The sequence below is a fragment of the Penicillium crustosum genome, assembly GCF_028827405.1.
Source record: "Penicillium crustosum strain IBT 35664 chromosome Unknown utg000002l_segment0_segment0, whole genome shotgun sequence".
Classification (NCBI taxonomy): domain Eukaryota; kingdom Fungi; phylum Ascomycota; class Eurotiomycetes; order Eurotiales; family Aspergillaceae; genus Penicillium; species Penicillium crustosum.
The window spans coordinates 8,020,636-8,043,119 of record NW_026623123.1 but is presented as its reverse complement, the minus strand read 5'-3'; the positions used below and the strand labels follow the sequence as shown (position 1 = coordinate 8,043,119).

Sequence of the window (22,484 nt, the reverse complement as noted above, 5' to 3'; positions counted from 1 at the left end):
ATACATCCACCAAATGGTAATCTCCCGGCTCTGATGGGCCGATGTAAATAATCACGTGATGCGTTCCTGGCTTCCCCGAACTTTTTTTTCGGGGAGCCAACTAAACATTCAATTTCGCGTTGATCATATCAATTCTGGTGTGGTTGGATCATCACCATGCGGTCTCCTTCTCTTGCACGGTTACAATCCCGCGCGGTGTCTGGTTTGACCAGATCAGCTCGTTTCCAACCCCAGACTCTTCTGCGCCAGCGATGCGCTTCTACAGCCGCGTTCCGGTCCGCCGCTGTTGCGCCGACTTATCAGTCGAAGTTGGGACAATGGGACCAGCGCCGAAATGCCTCTGCTGTTGCTTCTGCAGTGTAAGTATACTCGTCAGACCGATCTATTTCTGTTACTCTTTTTAATGTTGTTATTATTAGTCTCGAGGCTGCTAAGGCCGACCCGGCGAGTCTATCCCAAGCCACCATTATTGACAGTCTCGATCCGGTCGAGGCCGCTCGTCTTAACAGGTGTCGTAACATCGGTATTGCTGTACGTAATATCCCAATTGGTTCGTGTCTGGTTTTGGTTTTTGTCTAATGAAGTCTTCCTGCACAGGCCCACATCGACAGCGGTAAAACCACCTGTACCGAGCGAGTTCTTTTCTACACTGGTCGTATCAAGGCTATCCACGAGGTCCGCGGGCGTGACAGCGTCGGTGCCAAGATGGACTCCATGGATCTGGAACGTGAGAAGGGTATTACCATCCAGTCTGCGGCCACTTTCTGTGACTGGGTTAAGAAGGATAAGGATGGTGTTGACCAGAAGTACCACCTCAACTTGATTGATACCCCCGGTCACATTGATTTCACCATCGAGGTCGAGAGAGCGCTGCGCGTTCTGGACGGCGCTGTCATGATTCTGTGTGCTGTCTCAGGTGTCCAGTCCCAAACGATTACCGTCGATCGCCAAATGCGCCGCTACAACGTTCCCCGTATCTCATTCGTCAACAAGATGGACCGTATGGGTGCTAACCCCTTCAAGGCTGTTGATCAGATCAACACTAAGCTCAAGATCCCCGCCGCTGCTGTTCAGGTCCCCATCGGTGCCGAGGACGAGTTCGAGGGTGTCGTTGATTTGATCCGCATGAAGGCCCTATACAACGTTGGCGGGAGTGGTGAGGAGATCGTGGAGAAGGATGAAATCCCCGAGAAGGTCAAGGCCATTGCCGAGGAGCGCCGCACTATGCTCATCGAGACTCTTGCCGATGTTGATGATGAGATCGCGGAGATGTTCTTGGAAGAGGTCATTCCTAGCGAGGATCAGATCCGTGCCGCCATCCGCCGTGCTACTATTGGCTTGAAGTTCACCCCTGTCTTCATGGGATCTGCTCTGGCTAACAAGTCAGTTCAGCCCATGCTGGACGGTGTTATTGACTTCCTTCCTAACCCCGCCGAGGTTGAGAACCTTGCCCTTGACCAGAAGCGCGACGAAGCGTCCGTCAAGCTTGTCCCCTATAACTCTCTTCCTTTTGTTGGTCTGGCCTTCAAGCTGGAAGAGAGCAACTTTGGTCAACTGACCTACATCCGTGTCTACCAGGGTACTCTCCGTAAGGGCGCCAATGTCTTCAACGCTCGCAACAGCAAGAAGGTCAAGGTTCCCCGTATTGTCCGCATGCACTCCAACGATATGGAGGAAGTCAGCGAGATTGGCGCTGGTGAGATCTGTGCCGTGTTCGGTATTGAGTGTGCATCTGGTGACACCTTCACGGATGGAACTCTCGGCTACAGCATGTCCTCCATGTTCGTTCCCGAGCCCGTCATCTCGCTCTCTATCAAGCCCAAGCAGAGCAAGGACGGTGCCAACTTCTCCAAGGCCATGGCCCGCTTCCAGAGAGAGGACCCTACTTTCCGTGTATCCTACGATAGCGAGAGTGACCAGACCATTATCTCCGGAATGGGTGAACTCCACCTTGACATCTACGTCGAGCGTATGCGTCGTGAGTACCGTGTCGATTGCGAGACTGGTCAGCCCCAAGTCGCCTACCGTGAGACTATCGGCAACCGCGTTGAGTTCGACCACCTGCTCAAGAAGCAGTCCGGTGGACCTGGTGAATTCGCCCGTGTTATGGGATTCATGGAGCCTACCGGCGTCCTCGAGGAGAACAAGTTCGAGCAGCAAGTTATTGGAGGCAGCATTTCGGAGAAGTTCCTGTACGCTTGCGAGAAGGGTTTCAACCTCTCTTGTGAAAAGGGTCCTCTGATCGGCCACAAGGTTCTCGGTACTCGCATGGTCATCAACGACGGTGCTACTCACATGACTGATTCTTCTGAAATGTCCTTCAAGAACGCCACCCAGCAGGCGTTCCGCAAGGCCTTCGCAGAAAGTCAGCCCTCTGTTCTGGAACCTCTCATGAAGACGGTCGTGACCGCTCCCACTGAGTTCCAGGGTGATGTCATCGGCCTGCTGAACAAGCGCGGTGCCACTATCAACGACACCGAGACTGGTGTTGACGAGTTCACTGTCTACGCTGACTGCAGTCTGAACGGCATGTTCGGCTTCAGCAGTAACTTGCGTGCCGCTACTCAGGGCAAGGGTGAATACACCATGGAGTTCAGCCACTACGAGAAGGCTCCTCCTCACATGCAGTATGTTTCAACCCGAAGTACTTCTCTTACTATATTGTCAATTACTAACCGTCTTCTCCTACAGAAAGGAACTCATTGCCAAGTACCTGAAGGCCCAGGCCGACAGACACAAGAAATAAACGATAAAATATGTAATAAACCCCCACCCACTCCGACTACTCTAGCAACCCAAGCCAGGCAGTGCCTGACGTTGGCTCTTGCTGGAGCTAAGAAGCAGCATATTTTGCTCTGGATCCCTGCTGCTTCTTCCATCATCAACAACTCCCCCTGTACTATTTACGCATGGCACTATATCACATTGTGACTTTCTGGGACCTGTATTTCAAGATCAAGATACTACTTTCTACTCTCCTGTCTGAACAAATAGATTATTGTTTTATTATCTTTTTTCTTTCCTTAAAATTTTTCTTTCCAGCGTTATATATTTAAAGAATCCAGTTCATGAGACAAAAGTATATTCAGAAATGTGTCCAGCTTTATCATTGCATACCACTAATGTTAAAATATCTCGAATACCTTAACCAAAATATATATATATATCCCATCCGACTCCAATTCTCATTTTACCTTAACATGATTCCCGATATAGGAGAAGATATGTGTTGATTATTGACCCTGCTGAGTATATATTCGGATCTCTAGCCCAACCCTAATATATCACCTCAACATCTCCAGTTGTTCTCTCATCACGCTCTCGAGCCTGGCGCAAGTCCTCGACTCCCGCCTTCTTCTTAAGCTTAGGAGGAGCCGGGGGAGGACTATAATGAACATGAGCATAAACATTGTCAGAGGAACCTGGAGCATGTGGTTGATTGACGTTAACGGAAGGCCCTGGACAAGCTGCCGCAGACGAACGCAGGCCAGTCTCATCACTTCCCTGTTCAATGTTAGCACGTTCGCCTGGCACACAGTCGGCCCATCGGACTTTAAGCTTCTTCTCTGACATGAAAGTCGACACACGCACAGACGAGGGATTTGGACTCGAGGGATGTGAAAGGGGTGGGAGGGGGAGGGCTTTACGGGAAATAGCCCTGTCAGTGGATAGGGTTGGGAGAGGCTTCCTAGTAATCACAGGAAGAGAAGGGAGGGGCTTATCCTGCGATATGTCAGTCTGCTTCGAGAAATCTTCAACTCTATCGGCCCTAGACTCAGGCAGAGGAAGGTCCTCTGAGGAATCATTCTTGTGGAGGTTGAATCTCCGGAATGCCTGGATGGTGGGAAAATCTTCCTCACTCACACCAGCGAACAACGGGGGCAGATCTTCGTCTAGATGCCGATTGTCGTCTAACATGCCCATGAGGTTTTCAAGCTCCGGGTCGCTAAGTGCACCCATGAAGAGGGGCCATCTCGGATCAGCAGGCGGTGGTGTAGGGATGCGAGGTGGAGGATCCTTCCTGGTAATAGTGGAGCTTCCAGCGACACTCTTTCTCTGAATAGCTGGTGGATTCTGGTCAGTGTCTTCGGGATAGATGGTGACATTATCCCAGATTGGGGCGCCTGCTTCGTCTCGGATTTGGTAGAATGCCAACAGACGACGGGCGATGTGTAGCTGGGTGTGTCCATCCCGGACCATCGTGGTCAGTAAGTAATCCAGATGAAAGTCTTGTTCGTACAAGACTGTCACGAGGAATGCACCAATGGCGTCGCCGGGGACCTTGCCCTCAATCCATGTCCTCAGGCATGTCCTCAAGTAATGGATGGCCTTGAGGTCCCAGGAAATGAGAAGGTGGCGTTCTTGAACGGCACGAATGGCATCGGCTGGTCTGTCCTCCAAGAATGTCTGGAAGAGGGCGTATAGTTGCCACTGGCTTGTGCTAGCTTCCTTGTATGAGCGACTGAGATGGGGATTTACTGGGCCTAAGTTAGTGGAGATGTTGTTACCTGTTGGAGACATTTTCGGTGTGTAAGATGAGCGATATACCGCGAAAGAATATACCTGAGGGGGGGCTGGTTTGGTTCTGAAAAGAAATGCTGTGCGTGTCAAAATCCGGGAAAGATGATTGAATCTAACGGATATCTCCAGGTATTTATGCTTCTTAGTCCTTTTTACATAGTGATGGTTGCCATTGTTTAAGCATAGGCAAGAGAAATAGAACAAAGAGGTATGTATGCCTGCCCACTTCCAGGTCTTTGGATCAAAGAAGATATTGTTCTGAAATATCCTGCAAGAGGGACAAAATCGAACAAAGAAGAGCCAAGAGCTTTGTTCCAACAATTTCGAGTCATTCATTGTCGACTAGTTGCTTGTAGGGGAATATCATCTCGTATCATGCCCATGTCACCACCTGCAGGCTGAAAGGCAATCAGTGGGCTAGTCTCATCATCAAAAGAGGCGAATGAGGATTGTGTGAATCCAAAGAAATGCATTGGAACAGGGACGGGACAGTTGAATTATGTACAAAAGCTGAAGACAATATTATGGGGATCATTTGACACAGATGCAACGCTCCATTAAATCATATATGGTGGAGTAGAAAAGAAGACAGCGGGCATAAAAAGCTCACTGCAAGGGTATATGCACGCCAATAGAGGCGATGGAGTTAAAAACCAGTAATGTAAAAATTAGAGTCCCCTAAGGTAGTCGGGACAAAGAAAGAATCAAGAAGGGATATCCACATGGGGTCTGTAATCAAAGCCACAAGATCCATCGGATACCAGTAAAGGCACCCCGGAAGACACCACGCACGAGCTTGAAACCCATGACAATAAGCCACACCCACCAAAGCATAGCAACTAAGGCCCATTCCAAAACCATGAACCCAGTGCGACGGATCCACCGCAATCGACGGCGACGCTTACGAAGGCCTTTGTCAAGGGCATCACTCAACTGCTTAACAGCAAGTGTGCTGGTCGTGTTGAGCTGGACACACAAATCCTCCGCGTCATTTGCCGTGGCTCGGACGCGAGGAGCCAGGGAATTATTGACCAGGCTTTCTAGGTTCTTCAGCTGGGATCGAAGAGGCGACGAGGTGGAGGTGGAGAAATGGTGCATAGATTGTTGGAACGAGTATTGGGTGTGCTCGAAACGCTGGAGGAGGCACTGAGCAGCGAGGTCGAACTCGCCGACCCGTGTCACCCGTGGAACAGATGAACCAGGGCCCATGGAGCTTTGAAGCCAGTTAGGAACTTGTTCACGGGGAGTGTGGGCTCGGCGAGTAATCTCCCGCGCTTTGATCCCCGATGACAACAGAAGAGCCCGTGTGCGCTCGACTTCGGGTTTACCAGGTACGCCGGTGTCAATCAAGGTGTGGATACTGCGCCCAGATATACTCCAGGCACGACTAGCACCTGAAAGGCCAGAGCGTCTTCCCTCCGGTGAAAGCCCTGGTGATGCTCGAGCGTTGGCAAGCCCTGTGACGGGAGGCCGTGTTAAGCTGAAAGGCACAGAAGGGTCTTTAATCTCGTGGCGCTTTGTCCGTTCCGTGTGCATAGAAGGGCTGAAATCCAGCGTTTTGCTGCGTGGCAGCGAGAACTTCTTGGGAGAATCACGGGGACCATAATTTCTTGCAGAGGAAACTCGTTCGCGAGGACTGCCGAAATCTGTCACCTCTGCTACTTCGCTTCGTTCATCTTGCCGCAGGGGTGATGTGAAGGTCGGCAGAGAGGGGATGAAGTTTCGGGATGAGTTCTTCTCGGAATTTCTGCGAGTCAATCGCCCAGGCTCATCTGTAAACGTTGGCAGGCGACGTAGAAGGCCTTTGGGGCCAGATTTCCTGTCACCCCTAGATTCTTCATCAGAATCACTATCATCCGATGCAAAAGTGGTCGCGGACGATGATTTCCGAGATTCGGGATCTGCATCTTTCTTCAGGATGAGATCTCCGACTTTGGAAACCTCGTTGCCCACGATCTCTGCTATGCGACCTGGTCCCTTGAATATTCCTCGTAGCTTTGATTCGGGAAGATAGGGCCCTTTACGGGACCGATGTCCATCTACCCGATTGCCTTCCTGTGTGCCTTGGTCATCATTATAGGATGACGACACAACGTCAGGAAGAGGACTTGGCTCGAGCTTGGAAGCACCCTCCGTCCGTGAAGGCGCCGTCAGATTTCGCTGACGCAAAGTATCGGGTTCCGGCAATTCATCTTCCCGCTCTCGCTCTCGATCTGCTTGCTTGCTCTTGCTGCGCTCGTGGCGTGAAACAATCTTATGACGGAGCCCCTTCTTTGCGGGCGAGGGAGACCGACTTGAGGGGGTGACAGATTTACTGCTATGCTTGGGAAGTAGCCAACACGAGCGGGAGAGTTAGGCGCAGTGCTATCCATGCCTTCTAGGGATATACGAGGATTGTGCCGGTCATCAAGACTGCCTGCTGATGAGATAGAGCCCTTTCTGTGCTTGCGGGCTTGCTTCGTGTTGACCGATAACGGCTCGGTTGGTTGTGGTGTCCTTCCCCGATCATATTCATCATTAAGAACAGCTGGAGATTTGGCGCGGGATGTCCGAGATCCGGAGTGTGCATGTTCGACGAATCTTTGAACATGGTCGCGGATATTCTCACGAGACATGCGAGGCTTTTCATCAACGGAAGGGTGGGTATCTGAGCTTGAAGAACTCGATACGCTAGCCGAACGCATTTTGACATGATCCCATCGTGACGGCTTTCGTTTGCTGGAAGCACTACGGCTGCGTAAGCTGTGCGAATGACTTCGAAACCTGTGCTTGTGCCGCCCACGACGCACACTCTTGAATTCTTGCGCCAATGCAGGGTGAGAGCTGGACACAGAAGTGTGCGGTGACGAACGTGCCTCTCTAGGATCTGCCATTTCAACCGAAAGGCGCTGCTGCTTTTGAGGCGCCCCAAAATCGTCGCTTGCGTCCAGGCTAACTAATTCTGTAGAGTCGGGGTAGAGTTTAAAGCCATCCTTATCGACCACCTTCGTCTTGTTGACACCATATTCCAGCCAGGCGGCATCGGCCAGAAGCTCTGCCGGCGAGGTCTTCCAATCAAGACGTGGTCGACGGGCCTTCATGCTGCTGGTTCGGCTGACTCGTCGCAAGCTTGATCCCGGAGATGTAGGCATCGCATCTATATCTTCGTGTTCCCCCATAGATACGTGGCGACGACCTTGTTGGAAAGGTGGCAGCTTTAAGCAATCTAGCGGGTCGTACTCTCTTTGGCTGTATTTTTGCTCGACCTCATTGATCCATTGGTGGACTCTTTCAACGTCATGCCATCCTTCTGCGGCTGGATCAATGGTGCATTTCTCACGGTATCTGACTTTCCGGTTGCGAATCATTTGAAGCGGGTTATAGCCGCGGTAGGCTTTCCGTGGTGTAGACTCGGCGTCAGCCTTCACTGCATCTCGAAGAGGTGGTAATGAGGGCAGTAGGCGCATATATTCATGAAATAAATCAAAATGATTACGTGCTCTCTCAGCACGAGCCAACGTGCTTTCGGAAAGTTCGTATGCCCTGTGATCCTCAATCGCGGATCGAGGCAATAAATTCACAACAGATGATTGGTCTAAGCTCGGCAGTGTCCCCTGTGACAAACGATTACCGGAGACCTGGGTAAAATTGCGATACGGTGAGTCGCGCTGGAAATTCCTCGCACGTGGGGAATACGAATAGCCGTCTACTGTCGGAACAGCAGGTTGAGAGACAGATATTGGTCTTCGGCTCTCGGAGCCCGGGGGTATTCCAGAAGCTGTCCTCCTCCGAGATTCATTGAGATTCAAGGCTAAGTTGACGATCTGAATCGAGTCCCTATCGAGTCCGGGAGTTGAATGTGCCACATTGTCTTCTTGTACCTCGGGCTGTGAGGAGCTTCCGGAGGGTTGTGTATCAGGAGGCGTAGGAGCCTGCGGAGCACTGGTCGGAACTGAACTTTCATCCTCTGGCATCGCTTCAGACTCGCGGTGCTTATGCCGGCTCCATGGGAATCGCGAGCGTTTCTTGGGGACCACGATATCCGGCTCGGGAACGCTGCGCTTCGGCTGGGGAGGTTCTGACGGGCGAGGGCGGTGCAAGCTAACTCTTGTGCTTCGCGGACGAGGTAACGAGTCGAGCAAGAAGCCACTTGAGCTCTGGGTCCTACGCTGGCCCGGTGTCCTTCGATCTCCATCACGAGAACCGCTGCCCAGTGTAGTACCTTCTAACTCCCCGCTCGCTCGGTCGTCGTTCTGTCGGGGCGGGGTCTGGCGAAATGAGCCCCCATCGGATCGTAGTAAAGATGGCGCAGTTCCTGAGGATCGGTTTCGGGGTTGTATATTCGCCGGAGACATTGAAGATCGTACAAGGGGCTCGTTCGGTTGTTGCGACATTGCTGCGGGAAGGGCAACAATGCTAGATGACAACGTTCGAGACAAAGACAGACATACTTTGCCCAGACACAAGCATAAGTGCGATCAGCCAAGTTGGCAAGGGTTCAAGCACTAGTGAAATTAAAGACAATGTTGCATGATTAGCCTGCAAGACGTAACATTATGCCCAGTGTAGATCAGAATGCGCGCCAGGCAATGTTACGTAATCACTTTATTCGCAGCTATGGACCCGCCTAAGCATGAAACCCTGGAAGACTTGAGCATCAAACTTATTCGGCAGTGAATTTAAGGTCAAAAGATGAATTGAGATCTAGAGTACAGGTGTCAGATGATCCACACCTTAGATAAGCCAATAGATACGGGGAAGTTCTAGCATTTGGGTCTAAAGCACAAGTACAACTAGAGGTACAGTTCCTGTAAAAGATGAGGATATACAGGGGGAAATGAATTCAGCTTCGCTCAAAATATGCGCTTACTCAACACGCAAGCACTGGAGGCGGGCCTCAGCCTCGATGACCTGTGAAAAGATAACCTGTTAGTGGATCTGTTGCGAATTACCAAACCGAGAGGGGCAACAAAAACTTACTTCGAGAGCCTGTCTGACTTCAAGAACTTTGCGAACATCACCCAGCCAGTCCTTGCTCAGAATCTTAGCCCAGCCTTGGAGAGTGTTCATCTCCCGAGCGGCGGCGTCAACATCGCCCTGCTGCAACAAACTCTCAGTGCGCACGAGAATGCTCTCGACATCATCACCCTCGGACAAAGCATCCTTCTTGAACATGACCTTGCTCAGAACGAGGCTAGCAGCGTGGCTGGCCACACCGGCATCCTCGGGGAGCAGACTAGCCTTGCGGACTTCACTTGCAACTCGGCGGAAACGCTCGAAGATCTGAGTAGTGGAGGGGATACCACGCTGGTAAGCGGTGGGGTTGATAGATGCGATGGCAGCCTCAACGACGGCATCACCAGCAGCAAGCTCCTTCACGGCCACAAGCTCACGGACAAACGGACGGGGGGGACCCAGCACGCTCGACCACAGTGCGAACGGCATCCAGGGCGACCTGCAGCTGCTGAGTCTTGAGATTGGCGTCAATAACGTCGCTCCATCCAGCGGTCAGCTTCTCAAGCTCGTTAATGTCGGCTGTGAGCTCAGTCAACTTGCTCAGACGACCCTCACGCTCGCGTTCGACCAGGCCCTTGACCTCGTGGACATACTTGCGGTTGAGCTCGATGGCCTGCTCAACAAGCTCATTCTGAAGACGCTGCTCAGCAAGCTCCTGCGCGTGGCGGAGCTCGGTGTTGACCTTCTGCTGGTACGCGTGGGCGAGCTTCTCGCGCTCGGCCTCGAACTCTTCACGGAATGAAGCAAGATCAGTGGAGCGCACTTCCTCAAATTGGCGCATCAATTCACGTGCCGACTCATCAAAGGTAGCGTGCAGCTTGTTAAGCTCTTCCTGGGCGGTGTTGCGAGCCTCGCTGCGAATAGCAGCGATCTTCTCAGCAATCTTCTCCAGCTCGCCCTTGGCCTTGGCGACAGGCGCAGAGTACTTGCTGGAGTTTTCGTCGGCACTAATGACGGTAACGATATCGTTGAAGGTCTTAACTAGATCCTGGACAACACTGTCATCGCCATCCTGCAGCTGGAGCAATTCAATGGTGCTGGCAGCAACAGCAGGTTGTCTGGGCTCATCCAGTGAGACGGGCTTCTTCGCCTCGGGTTCGGACTCAGGCTTAGTTTCCTTAGAGCTGTGCTTCGAGGCCGTGTCTTCCTTGGCCTTGATGACTGTAGCGTTCCGATCCTCGGGCTTGGCGGCCACGGACTTGGTTTGGCTCTCGTGAGCTGCCTTCTTAGCATCGTGGTCGGCCTTCTCCTCTTCAGCAAGCTTCCAAGAAAGACCGCTCTTGCCAGGAATTGTGACAGCCTTCCCCTCTTCTCGGGGTACAGCCGGGAGACGGTTTTGGTGTCTCAGGGCGTTGGGGAAGCGGCGGTAGAAGTCGCGCTCCTCAAAGTAAAGAACGGATTCTTCACCGTAGGGAATGTACTCGGTAAAGAAATCGTGGAAGTTATCAAACTTCAGGGCCAGGAAGATGCTGCCACCGTAGGCAAAGCCGGATGTGAGGATCAGATAAATCAAGAACCGACGGAAACGACCGGATTTGCGGGGAGCAGCTGCCGGAGGCGAGGGAGGAAGCTTGGATTCTGCAAAAATATCGCATTAGGACATGGGGGGCTAGGCCTCAATTGTAATTGATGAACGAGGGGGTCGTCATACCTTGTTCAGCGGCCTTCAAGATGGTCTCGGGAGGGACACTGGATTCGGAGGAAGGGGAGGCTGGTGTCGGACCACCGGTAGTAGGGGGCTTAGAATCGGCGAAGAATCGCTGCGCGTGGTGATTGTGAGTATGAACAGACAAGAAGCTTGGGATATGGTTCTCTTTACCTGACCTGCCAGCCGGTTGCTTGCACCAGCTCTGGACAGCCATTGCGACGGAATCCGTTGGCGGACAGGGTTTGACAGCAATTGCCGACCCGGAGCAATCGAGGAGCGCAGCATGACGAGCCGCACAATCGCCAAAATTAGTGGCTAAAGGTGATCAGAAAGATGGATGAGTAGGAAAACGGGAACTTGGTTGCTCAGTTGCGATCCGCCCCGATAATCCTGCGGGCGGTCAGAGTGGCATTGCGCACCATTTCATGTCCACTTCCGTACATACTGACATCAGAAATATGCATATCTAGCTGGGCTTTGGGTTCAGTGTATTCAAAGATAAAATAAAAGTCGGCCTATAAATATGGGAACATCCTTTCACGGATATTAGCCACTTGTTCAATGTTTGGGGGTCAGTTCTAAACATCAACCGAGGAATATATCGACACAAGTAACACACTCATACATCCGAAAACAAAGTAATAAGATATCTACCCCCTTTGACTGTACTCGGAATCAAGGTAGACAAAGTTGATGTGCCTATGTATATTGGTTTGCCTACGCCACTAACATATTGTAGGTCTCCACTGTACATACAGGCGAGGAAAATGTATTATTTGAGCATAACATACTAAGAATTCTGAGAGAGGCAAGGGTAACGGGAATATCAAGAATTCAGCCCAAGACATAGGACGAAAAAAAACAGCAGATGCAGACGCCAGGTGAGAAGGAACAAGGAGTACAGAAGGAACAGCACCATCAAAGCACCGACAGATCCAGCTGCAGCATGTCTAAAGCCAAATTCCATGTAGGTCCATGGAAGTTAAATCCTTCTGCCAACGGGGGACTTGTGAGGCCTCGTTTGAGCAGGCTGAGCAAGGACACAAGAAGCAAAAAGAAAAAAAATCCGAGAGGGTTAGATTGATCATGAACCGAGAGTCTATCCCTCGACTCCGTAGCGGGTAGGGAATGGTGCCAGGGTCCGATCAATGACATTGGCGAAATCATAGAAAGTCACAGAGTTATACCACCGTTGAACGATGCTGGGATGTGTAGCCTGGGCCTTCTCTCAAACGGTGGTTGAGACGAAGGCGCACTGGCTAAGGGGAATATGATCGGGTAATTGTTTAACAATTGCACGCACCAGCACCCTGGGTTCCAGGGGCCTCTGGTCGCAAGTCAACGCCGGGTCGAGGGGTCGCCCGCAAGTTCCGAGGACCGGCCTGATCCAGAGGTAGTTTCTTGGCGATGGCGGTAAATAGTTCCTTGACGTTCGTCGAGGACTTGGCGGAGGTTTCGAAGAAAAGCAGGCCCGCTTCACGTGCGTAGGCCTCGGCGTCAGCTTCTTGGATTGCTCGCTTGTCAGGGCTCTCTGTGACAAGATCAAGCTTGTTACCTGCCAGGGCGATCACAATGTTCTCATTCGCCTGGCGCTGGAGTTCCTTCACCCATGATTTGGCTTTGTCTAGCGACGACTATATGGTAGTTTGATGAATGTTAGCTTCTATACTGGCGATGAAGTTAAAGACATGATGCAGGACTGGACCTTACAGCTTGAGTGATGTCATAGACAACCACAGCGCAGTTGGCATTGCGATAGTACATGGGAGCCAACGACTTATACCGCTCCTGGCCAGCGGTATCCCAGATTTCGAACTTGACTGTGGTGGTATCATCGAGGGAGATGGTCTGTGTCAGGAAGGCGGCTCCGATTGTCGACTCGCGATAATCATCGAATTGGTCCTGAACCAAGAGATTAGCATTTTATTATTCCATGTACGTTCGGCTCGCCGCGGGAAGTAATGTTGCGATCGTCGAAGACTCACTTTAACGAATCTGAGGACTAGCGAACTCTGGAAGATAGCGGTCAAGTCAGCGGCTGATAAAGAAGATCGCAAGTGGTATCCCAAACCTTTCCGACAGCGGACTCTCCTATAAGCACAGCATGTCAGCCATAGATTCAAAGTGAAACAAAAACCCGAGCAACATCAAAACCTACCAAGAAGGACAAGCTTGAACTGAGCAAACCTTGCGCCCGGGCGGGCTCCTGCTGCTTGCCTGGAAGCCATGATCAGGAGAGAGGATGGAGGGTGTGGGAGCGTAGGAAGGAAGGTGAAAGGGTCGAGGAACTGAGATATATGATTCAAGGTCTTAAGACCGGCAGGAGAATAAAAAAAAAGTAAGATCCAAAGGGTATGGAGCACAAAGATCTAAAGATTCAAGACACTTCAAAGACCCTCGTAGTTTAAGGCAGACAGGAATAGATGACGGAAGGCCCAGCCACAGGAGCAGCGGGGCGGTGTGGCTGCGTACTGACCACAGTGGCCCGCTGTTACTTTGTACCTTCCCGTGTCTGTTTGGAGACTTGGGAAACTTGAATTTACTTATGCCTATTCCTTCTCATATTCTCTTGTAATCAACCCATTTCACTCATTTCACTCATTTCAGGAGGTCCTGTTTCCAAAAACTATGGTTCCTCCTATTCTCCCATTTCGGGATATCAACCTACACGCGTCACCCTCCCACTATGCCTTTACTTCACCATCATCACGCCAGGCACCCACTCTAGTAGTCGACCGACCAACTGGTGATTTACGCTTGAACGATGGCCCCCTTCCAGGTGCCAAGCGCATTTCCAGTATTGCTGGAATTCTTGGAATCCTGAAGTTGAAGCTCGGTAATTTCGCTCGCAAATAGAAACTCAGGAGGTTGCGCTGACGCTCACAGATAAATACATCATTGTTATCACCAAGGCCCAGCCCATGGGACGGTTGCGCGGCCATATGGTTTACAAAGTTGCCGGAACAGAATTCCTCCCCATGCGAGAACGGCCGCTACACGATACCGACGAAGATGCCTATCTTACAGTGGTAAAAGACCTGCTTCGAAGGGGACCCATGTACTTCTCCTACTCGCTCGATATCACCAATAATTTCCAGCGACAGTCACAAAATGCCCCTGATGTTCCGATGTGGAAGAGCGCAGATGACCGCTTCTTCTGGAATCGCTTCATTCAATCCGATCTGATCAACTTCAGCCTCGGAACAAACGACACAAGTGGAATTCGCTACGGTCCCCAACCAGGGGCTGACCCCTATATCTTGCCAGTAATGTTTGGCATGATGCGCATTACTCCTGCCCGAGTGAAGTCAACATCCTTCACCTTCGCGCTTATCACCCGGCGATCTAGACACCGTGCTGGAACCAGATACTTCTCTCGCGGAATCGACGAGCAAGGCAATGTTTCAAACTACAACGAGACCGAACAGATTGTGATCTTGAATGACTCAACGGGCGGACTATCTGGGTTTGGCGGAGGTCAATCAATGACCAGTGGCAAAGCTGGACAGGACCTTCAAGTCTACTCTTTTGTTCAAACTCGAGGTAGTGTCCCCGTGTTTTGGGCTGAAGTTAACGATCTCAAATACACCCCGAAGCTTCAGGTCCGTGAAGTCGAGACTTCCGTCGAAGCTGCGCGGAAGCATTTCGCCGAACAGATCCGCATCTATGGAGAAAATTACATGGTCAATCTCGTGAACCAGAAGGGCAGGGAGGAGAATGTCAAGCGCGCATACGAGCAGCTGGTTCGCACATTAGTCACGTCCACATCTGAAAGTACCGAGGCTGATGAGCGCACCCCTGAAAAGATGCATGTTTTGGAACCAGGGTTCAAGCAGAAAGAGATGGACCGCCTGCATTATGTGTACTTTGATTTCCATAACGAGACTAAGGGCCTCAAGTGGCATCGCGCAGAGTTGCTCATGGGCCGCCTGAACGATGGGCTGACCCAGGGTAGTTATTTCCGCGGAGTGGAGAGTCCCGGTGCCCCTGGTGGACAGTTGGATACTCGTTCTACGCAGACGAGTGTTGTCCGAACAAACTGTATGGATTGCCTGGACCGCACTAATGTAGTGCAGAGCATGCTCGGCCGCTGGGCGGTTACACGACAGCTTATGGATGCAGGCGTTCTACGTCCTGGGGAAACTGCGAACGATGACCAGGAGTTTGAAAACCTATTCCGAAATATATGGGCAGACAATGCAGATGTTGTCTCCAAGTCTTATTCCGGTACTGGTGCCCTGAAGACTGATTTCACTCGGACTGGCAAACGTACACGGGCGGGCATGCTGCAAGACTTGAACAACTCCATCACGCGATATGTACGCAACAATTTTATGGACGGCCCTCGACAAGATGGATTCGATGTATTTTTGGGCACTTATCTCCCATCAGACTCAACATTCGCGAATATCCAGCTATTCCTTGACCAACGACCACTTGTCATCCAGTCAGTTCCATATGTTCTCGCTGCTAGTGTGTTCATGGTTTTGGTGGCGATTTTCACACGGCGATTGCCCGATGCCGCTGTCTGGCCGCTTCGCTTGTTCACGATCTTCTGGTTGTTGGTGGCGGTCTACTGTTTCCGTTTCATGCATGGACACGGCATGCTCTATGTAAGTTCATTACCATCTTGACAAACCCGAAGTATATCCCACTGACCCTGTTTTCTATAGGTGAATTGGCCCAAGCTAAATCCCCCGGTCGCTGGCGCTGAGGGATATCAGGATGCTCTCATCAAAGCACGCTCTGATCCCATCATCGGTAATTGGCTCCCTGCCAGACGACACCAGCGTGGTATTAGCAATGCCCGTCTCGTCTTTTTGGAAGAGGGCAAGACTAGGATTGAGTAAATGTCTCACTCCGGCGTTTTTCGGTTATTTCTTTTACCCTTTGTTCTCATCTTCTGTATACTCCATGGCTGTATGTTTTATTACCATTCTTTCCACCACTACAGGCCCGCTGGCATTTTCCTTTCTGTTCCTTTCCCCCTCAATTCAATTCTAATCATCTTTCCCCTTTGTTTGATACACTGTTTCTTTGCTCGGAACCACGAGGGTTTCCAGCTGTATGCGGCTGCTATTGCTTTCAAATCGGTCCCCATCGTCCTTGTTGCTCGGATTCTCTCTCGCAGTTCCCTTAGCCAATACATGAACACTTTAGAAGACCTACATCCATATTCCAACTTATTATTGAATGTGTTCCAAATCCTTCTATAGGTAGATTTGTTAAACACATCATCTTTCCGAGGTTCTACACATACACCTTATCTTGCGACTCAGATAAAATATCATTAAATGCATGCCTAGATATTAAATCAGACGCGAGCACTTTTTATACTTTCACTTCCTCCTACCCCATCTTCAGGGCTATAACAACAAGTGTCTATCTAACGATCCTTAGATAACACATCGTACGATACCTTTGGAGAGGTCAATAGAAAGGTCAATAGAGGTACCCTTCGGCACAACCTTCTTTTTCATAACCGCAGCTTTCCGTTGCTCCAGTATGACTTGACGAGCCGTCTGCATACCGCTCTGGACGGCGCCATCAATCCAACCACACCAGCCATCCGACCAGTCCGCGCTGGCGAAGAAGACGTTGCCATGTGGTCTTTGTAGGACAGAGAGATATTTCGTCGTGGCGTTCGGTGGAGGGAAAGACCATGTACCATTTGCGAACTCGTCCTTGTTCCAATCATGAGACACCTGGGCAACAAAGTTAGTATATTATTGAGACCATTGAAAGAATGCAAAAGAGAAAAGAGTTTGATCAGTTTTGGGAGAGAGTATTCACTTACAATACGGTTAATGACAGCCTCGCCTTGCTTATTCTCGGGCAGGAGGTGGACAACGGCATCTTTCACAGTATCAAGATTGTCGAGCGTCATTCCAGCAGAGCATTCCGGGTCAGGACCAAAGCATACTAGATGAGTGTCCTTTACGGGGGTGAGATGATCTCCAAATGCGGAGATCAATCCCTTCCCGGGTGTTGCCATCGATCCCCACGACAGGTATTCTGGCCCATTAATATCGACGTGGACCTTGTTGCACCTGTTGACCGACTGCTGCTGCAAAGCTGCCACCTTATCCGCAGGAAGTCGGGGACTGAACTCGACCGAGGCCAAGACGTTGAGCGGCACCGTGCAAATAACGGACCTGGCCTTCCACGCCTTCCCATCTCTAGTCGTCACAGTGACAATGTCTCCAGCATCCTCGATCCGCTGAACTGGGGCACTGAACCCATAGGACAGGTTGTCGGTAGACAAGGCGTGCTCGAAGATACGGCGGTGCAGTTCGCTGTTCCCGCTTCGCAGTCGAGTATGGAGGGCGATGTCATTCAAGCCCGTCGGTGTGTGGCTGCCCAGAACCCACCAACGGAGTACGCCAAGGAGTCCGATCTTGTCCAAGGTGTTTCCACCCATCTGCATCAGTTGGGCTTGCAAAATGCTCACCTCTTCAGCGGACAGCTGGTCGCGGATCTGGTCTAGCCGGTCCTGGCACGAAAGCTTGTCCCACTTGGAAATGAGTTCGGGCGACTGGTTGGTGCCGAATGCGTATTTCCATGTCTGTCGGAGATCGTCTCCGTCGACGTTGCAGAAGCTGCGGAGGACTCTACCGCAAATGTCGGCCTGTCGTATTGTATATAGGTAAGCTTTGACTTTTTCTTCATGCAGGATTAGGTATATAATGTTTGTGTACATACCTCCTCTTCGTGCGAGAGATTGCGCTGCTCACTGCCCGTCATGGCAGTGAAGTAGTCTTCCTTTCCACCGGGGTTTTGGGTGACGATCCAGTCATTGTGCAGGCCGTACAGAGAAACCTCATGGTAGATATGGGGCATGTGCCAATGGATCCAAGTGCCACCCATCTCGTAGTTGAATCCATCGATGGTTGCGTGCCATGTGCGGCCTCCGAGTCTGTCTCGAGCTTCCAAGAGAAGTGTTGTCTTTCCTGGAAAGTACTGTTAGCCATGACCGTCTGGTGTTGGGCAAAGGATGGAATTGCCTGTATTCCAAAGCTTACCTTGGGTGGCCAGGTCTCGAGAGGCGACCAGACCAGCATACCCGGCTCCGATGACAATCACATCGTGGACGTCGTCTTCCGGCTGAATAGAGTGTGACGAGGGATTAACAACGCCAATTGTGGGAAGCCCTTCCTGGCGGCCAGTGGAAGGAGTCCAGGAGAAGCCATCGGAAGAGTAGACCATGTTGTATTGTCTTGACTTGTAATGTTCAGGTATGAATCAATATCCACGAATTGATGGTCCCATGGGCGGCAGACTCGACAGCTTATGTCTTTCTTCCATTTTCCCGATCCTGACCAACCAAGCATGCCCTAAAGGAGAAAACACAGCAAATGTATCAGTCCACTAGACCATGACAATATCCCCCATCCAAGCATTCGATGTTGATTCGCTGGAACACGGGGTAGGTGGTTCAGTGGGTCCCAGGATTAACTTGGATATTGGGGGGCTTCCAAGACGGAAAAATACGACCAATCAGAAGACATTCTTTTCTCGCGATAGGACAACCTTGGAATCTTTCCAAAGTTGGCAACTCCCGAGGTTATCCAGTGCTGTTCGCTTGCCCACTTGAACATTTTCTTAATCTGCCCCCCGAAAACCCAAAATAGCCGGGGCTCTCGTGAGGGGCCGTGAGGGGTGCAGTACTCTAACCCGACAGGCTCAATTTTATGTTTCATCAATTCGTCTTGGAAATGACCAAGGGTTGAATTTCAAAAGGAATGTTGGCTTTTCCTGGGCTCAATGTCTCAAGCCAATTCTGCTATTCATGGACCATATAGAAGAAAGGTGACTTTAGCTTGTGGTTCTTGCCGCAAGCGAAGGGTGAGTGGCTAGTTTCAGGGGCCTTTCTCACACATACTGGCAGTTGATGCTAACGTAGCTGTTAAAACCTCAAGGTCAAATGTAGCGGTAGCCAACCATGTACGCTATGCTCTGAGAGTGGGCGACAATGCGAATTCGATAGCAAGAACAGAGCGCGACGTGGCCCCAGACCCCGACGAACTGGGCAATCTCAAAGAATTATTCATCAATTGGCTGCTCGAATCCCGTCCAGTGAGCAAGTGACTGTCTCTTCACTGCCTCGGATTGCAACCGACCTGGTATCCGAAGAGATGCAGGATGCGGAAGAGATTGAGCGATGTATCACGGACGACGACGGTGATGACGAAGATGACGATGATGAGGACGATAACGATGAATTTGTGCCAGATCCATCTGTATGGAAACCTGGCTTGGAAGACTTGATTTACAGTAATGACACCATTTCGAAAATGTGTGTTAACCCTCCGAGTATTCATCTTCTACTGATGCTGATATAAAATCTCCACAGCTTGCCAACGCTGGATATAGATCTTATGTGCCATCTCATACATATATTTTGCACTCGGGCAAACGCACAGCTGAGATCGTTGCTAACACCGGCCCAAATACAACATCATCTATCCCAAGGTACCATGTCTCGGGCCTTAGTGCTAGCGGTATGCGCTTCAAGCATCCGCTTCACTGTGCACAAAGCCGCGCGTGGACCGCACGCTCGCGGACTTGCCGAATCAATGGAACGAGAAGCACGAAATTGCATTCAAGCCTCCACTGTTACCTGGCAACAAGTAAACAACGTCAAGACTATATGTGTTTTAATTGACTATGAAGCCAGTAGGGCTCACGGTCGGCAAGCGTGGATAGATATTGGTAAGCCTAGCCAGACACCTGGGCAGTTTCCACATCTCCACTATGTAGACGGGAATGTTGACATCCACAGCAATGGGTCGCAGCCTAGTGCAGCTAGCCAGATCAGACAGCGAACTTGACGCGGAACAAATTCAAGTGTTAAGCGTCGCAGAGCGGTATCTCGCCATTGCACAGGCATCTCATTGCCTGGGCCATCGCCATCTCCAACCTTCAAGCAGCCGACCAGCCAAAAGACCGAGGTTGGAATGTGCACCATGCCCCGAAGATTGCCCACATCTAGTAGAATTACTTGAACTTCTTTCTTGCATCAATCAACTGTGTCTTACCCCATTCAAGGAGCAGAATCCACCACCCTGGACCTTGAATTCAGAATTTCGAGCGCTACAGGATGATCTGGAAGAATATCTCCTCCGCCACCCTAGCACGTTCCGCTTCGGCTCCAATTCTCCTTCGGGGCGACCTTCGAGGCTGGAGGATCTGGACGCATCTATTTCTTCTATGGTCTGGCATTGCTGTGTTATCGTCCTTAACCGTACCTTCCTTCCGATACCGGAAAGACGACCCCAGTCAGCGGAAGATGGCGGGCAAGACCTGCCGATTCGCTGTGTTGAGTTCCCCGAAGCACCACCTTTATTTTTGAAGGAGAGGATTTACCGATGTGAGTCTAGTGCAGACGCAATATGCGACATTTCGCAAGATGTTATCAGAAATGGAGGGTTCTATTCTGTAAGTTGTGCCTATCCATTTCTCGATTGACGGATTATGTGCTAACGGATTCTGAAATTTGGTACAATCAGCATGCGCTATTCGTCGGGTTTGCCTGCACGCAGAGTGCACTAGTATCTATCAATCGGCTCCACCGGTCACCGAGGCCATACGATAATCGGATTCTGGAGAACCTGAAACTTGCCTTTATTGTACTGGGGGCGCTCAAAACATTCTATGCCCCAGCGAAAGAGTGGGTATGTTTTACTCTATCTAAACAGAACAGCTCCTACTTTGCACACCCTGCTGACAACAGCGAACTTGCCTTTATCGCGATTACAGATGGATGTTCTCTTTCGTGCCCACGATACAAATACTAGACTCAGACATGCATCTGAGACAATTGACCAGTCATTCAACAGCTACTTCAGTCGGTTTCTCGATCTTGAGGAGCCCACATTCATGCCACTAGATCCCAAGAATAGCGAAAATATATCCGGAGATACCGAGGGGGACGACGATCCGGAGCCGATTCGACAATTGCAGGATGAAAACCCCACTGGAAGTCAAGAACAACCAGAGTCCGGAGAAAAGGCACCGGAATGGCTCCAAGCGTATGCAGGCCATCTGTCAGCAGATATAGACACAGATGATGAACAGAACCCCGACGAAAGTCCACACAACTCAGGCGTATATATTGATCCATCGCTACAAGCGATGGGAACCATCACCCAGATGATCCCAGGCCCCGCTTTCCATGACGGACAAGGCCAGGGGTTCATTGGAATGGAACCAGGTGACTCAGAAGTGTCGCCAATTCATATGGCTGGCGCAATCCTCACGTCTATGTCAGGTGGAACACCGAACTTCCCCCTGCCAGCACAAAACCAACAACTCCAATCACATGGGGAATCTCATCTGGAGTACGACCGATGCCCCATGACTAGGGATGCTAATGATTTATTTCCGGGGCTCTTCAGTCAGATGTCCACGTTTGCTGAATTCGCGGGACTTGGTCCCGAGATGTCTATCTTTCCGGGACTGGAATCTGTTGTTGGTGAGTCGGACATATGGTCAGATATATTTAACAATAATATGTTCAAGTGATGATCTATTTTCTATCTCTTGCTGTTGATAGTAGTTTGGCTAGCCTGGTGAGATATTTAAAAAATGGAAGTAATACTCCGGGAGGGACTTCAACTTGTGCTGGTCTTGAATGTTCATCGGGCCATGTTGGTCCCGTGGATATATGCCTACCCCAGATTCCCCGCATGGAACTATGTATACACCATCTACGATATACAATAGGCAAAGCAACGATGATTTCAAATACTGATCAAATAGGATAAAATGCTTGATATCTGATATGCAAAATAGTATAAACAGGGTCACTAGGACTAATCGGTCATGGCGTTCTTTTTTTGGAGTCCAGGCGGGGAATGTGTCAAATCTAATGATAAGCCAAGTTTCAATGTCTTCCGTCCACGGGGGTATTCCGCTGCGCCCACCTTCTCTCCCAGAATCTTGTTTCTCCTCTCTACAGCACATTAGGATTGATATCTCATATTTGATGTCGCAAGCAATGGAGCGCAATCTACCCCAGGCGGAGCGACAGAATGATAGCGGCATGTGTTGGACATGTCTAGATAAGAACAGACAATGTGATGGGGGTCTACCTCGTACGTTTCCGTGCCCTAATTACTCAGTTGGGATGATCATACGATCGAATCCATCAGGGCTTGAATGTTGACGGCTTCCCTAGGCTGTAGGATCTGCACACAAAGGGGCGTGAAATGTCGCGGATATGGAGTCCGGCTCCAGTGGCCATCGGGGGTTGCAGGCATCTCAAAACAACAGAAGATAGCAAGGAGGCGCCTAATCAGATCTTTATCGACCTCGGACT

The 22,484-nt window shown here is 50.6% G+C and overlaps 8 protein-coding genes across 8 annotated transcripts; 3 read left to right on the top strand and 5 right to left on the bottom strand.

Moving 5' to 3' along the window:
* Nucleotides 1-156: 156 nt before the first annotated feature.
* On the top strand, nucleotides 157-2,746 carry N7487_006547 (elongation factor G; the record flags this gene model as incomplete). Its single annotated transcript, XM_056874294.1, has 4 exons — nucleotides 157-359; nucleotides 420-531; nucleotides 598-2,627; nucleotides 2,692-2,746. The coding sequence occupies 4 exons, from the start codon at nucleotides 157-159 to the stop codon at nucleotides 2,744-2,746; spliced, it is 2,400 nt and encodes a 799-aa protein (XP_056732014.1).
* A 530-nt stretch (nucleotides 2,747-3,276) lies between these two features.
* N7487_006546 (uncharacterized protein) lies at nucleotides 3,277-4,521 on the bottom strand (the record flags this gene model as incomplete). The annotated part of the gene is made up of 1 exon (XM_056874293.1): nucleotides 3,277-4,521. The coding sequence occupies one exon, from the start codon at nucleotides 4,519-4,521 to the stop codon at nucleotides 3,277-3,279; it is 1,245 nt and encodes a 414-aa protein (XP_056732013.1).
* A 735-nt stretch (nucleotides 4,522-5,256) lies between these two features.
* On the bottom strand, nucleotides 5,257-8,894 carry N7487_006545 (uncharacterized protein; the record flags this gene model as incomplete). Its single annotated transcript, XM_056874292.1, has 2 exons — nucleotides 5,257-6,774; nucleotides 6,837-8,894. 2 exons carry the CDS (start codon nucleotides 8,892-8,894, stop codon nucleotides 5,257-5,259), a joined length of 3,576 nt encoding a protein of 1,191 aa, XP_056732012.1.
* A 472-nt stretch (nucleotides 8,895-9,366) lies between these two features.
* N7487_006544 (MICOS complex subunit MIC60) lies at nucleotides 9,367-11,449 on the bottom strand (the record flags this gene model as incomplete). Its single annotated transcript, XM_056874291.1, has 5 exons — nucleotides 9,367-9,411; nucleotides 9,481-9,873; nucleotides 9,929-11,094; nucleotides 11,168-11,276; nucleotides 11,336-11,449. 5 exons carry the CDS (start codon nucleotides 11,447-11,449, stop codon nucleotides 9,367-9,369), a joined length of 1,827 nt encoding a protein of 608 aa, XP_056732011.1.
* Nucleotides 11,450-12,450: 1,001 nt separating this feature from the next.
* On the bottom strand, nucleotides 12,451-13,392 carry N7487_006543 (Rab family GTPase; the record flags this gene model as incomplete). The annotated part of the gene is made up of 5 exons (XM_056874290.1): nucleotides 12,451-12,798; nucleotides 12,875-13,066; nucleotides 13,150-13,176; nucleotides 13,236-13,255; nucleotides 13,323-13,392. 5 exons carry the CDS (start codon nucleotides 13,390-13,392, stop codon nucleotides 12,451-12,453), a joined length of 657 nt encoding a protein of 218 aa, XP_056732010.1.
* A 400-nt stretch (nucleotides 13,393-13,792) lies between these two features.
* Nucleotides 13,793-16,014, top strand: N7487_006542 (putative phosphoinositide phosphatase (Sac1); the record flags this gene model as incomplete). The annotated part of the gene is made up of 3 exons (XM_056874289.1): nucleotides 13,793-14,000; nucleotides 14,051-15,777; nucleotides 15,838-16,014. 3 exons carry the CDS (start codon nucleotides 13,793-13,795, stop codon nucleotides 16,012-16,014), a joined length of 2,112 nt encoding a protein of 703 aa, XP_056732009.1.
* Nucleotides 16,015-16,560: 546 nt separating this feature from the next.
* Nucleotides 16,561-18,370, bottom strand: N7487_006541 (flavin monoamine oxidase family protein; the record flags this gene model as incomplete). Its single annotated transcript, XM_056874288.1, has 4 exons — nucleotides 16,561-16,869; nucleotides 16,962-17,792; nucleotides 17,867-18,114; nucleotides 18,187-18,370. The coding sequence occupies 4 exons, from the start codon at nucleotides 18,368-18,370 to the stop codon at nucleotides 16,561-16,563; spliced, it is 1,572 nt and encodes a 523-aa protein (XP_056732008.1).
* A 929-nt stretch (nucleotides 18,371-19,299) lies between these two features.
* Nucleotides 19,300-21,688, top strand: N7487_006540 (fungal specific transcription factor domain-containing protein; the record flags this gene model as incomplete). Its single annotated transcript, XM_056874287.1, has 5 exons — nucleotides 19,300-19,460; nucleotides 19,518-19,876; nucleotides 19,947-20,602; nucleotides 20,674-20,838; nucleotides 20,924-21,688. The coding sequence occupies 5 exons, from the start codon at nucleotides 19,300-19,302 to the stop codon at nucleotides 21,686-21,688; spliced, it is 2,106 nt and encodes a 701-aa protein (XP_056732007.1).
* Nucleotides 21,689-22,484: the final 796 nt, after the last annotated feature.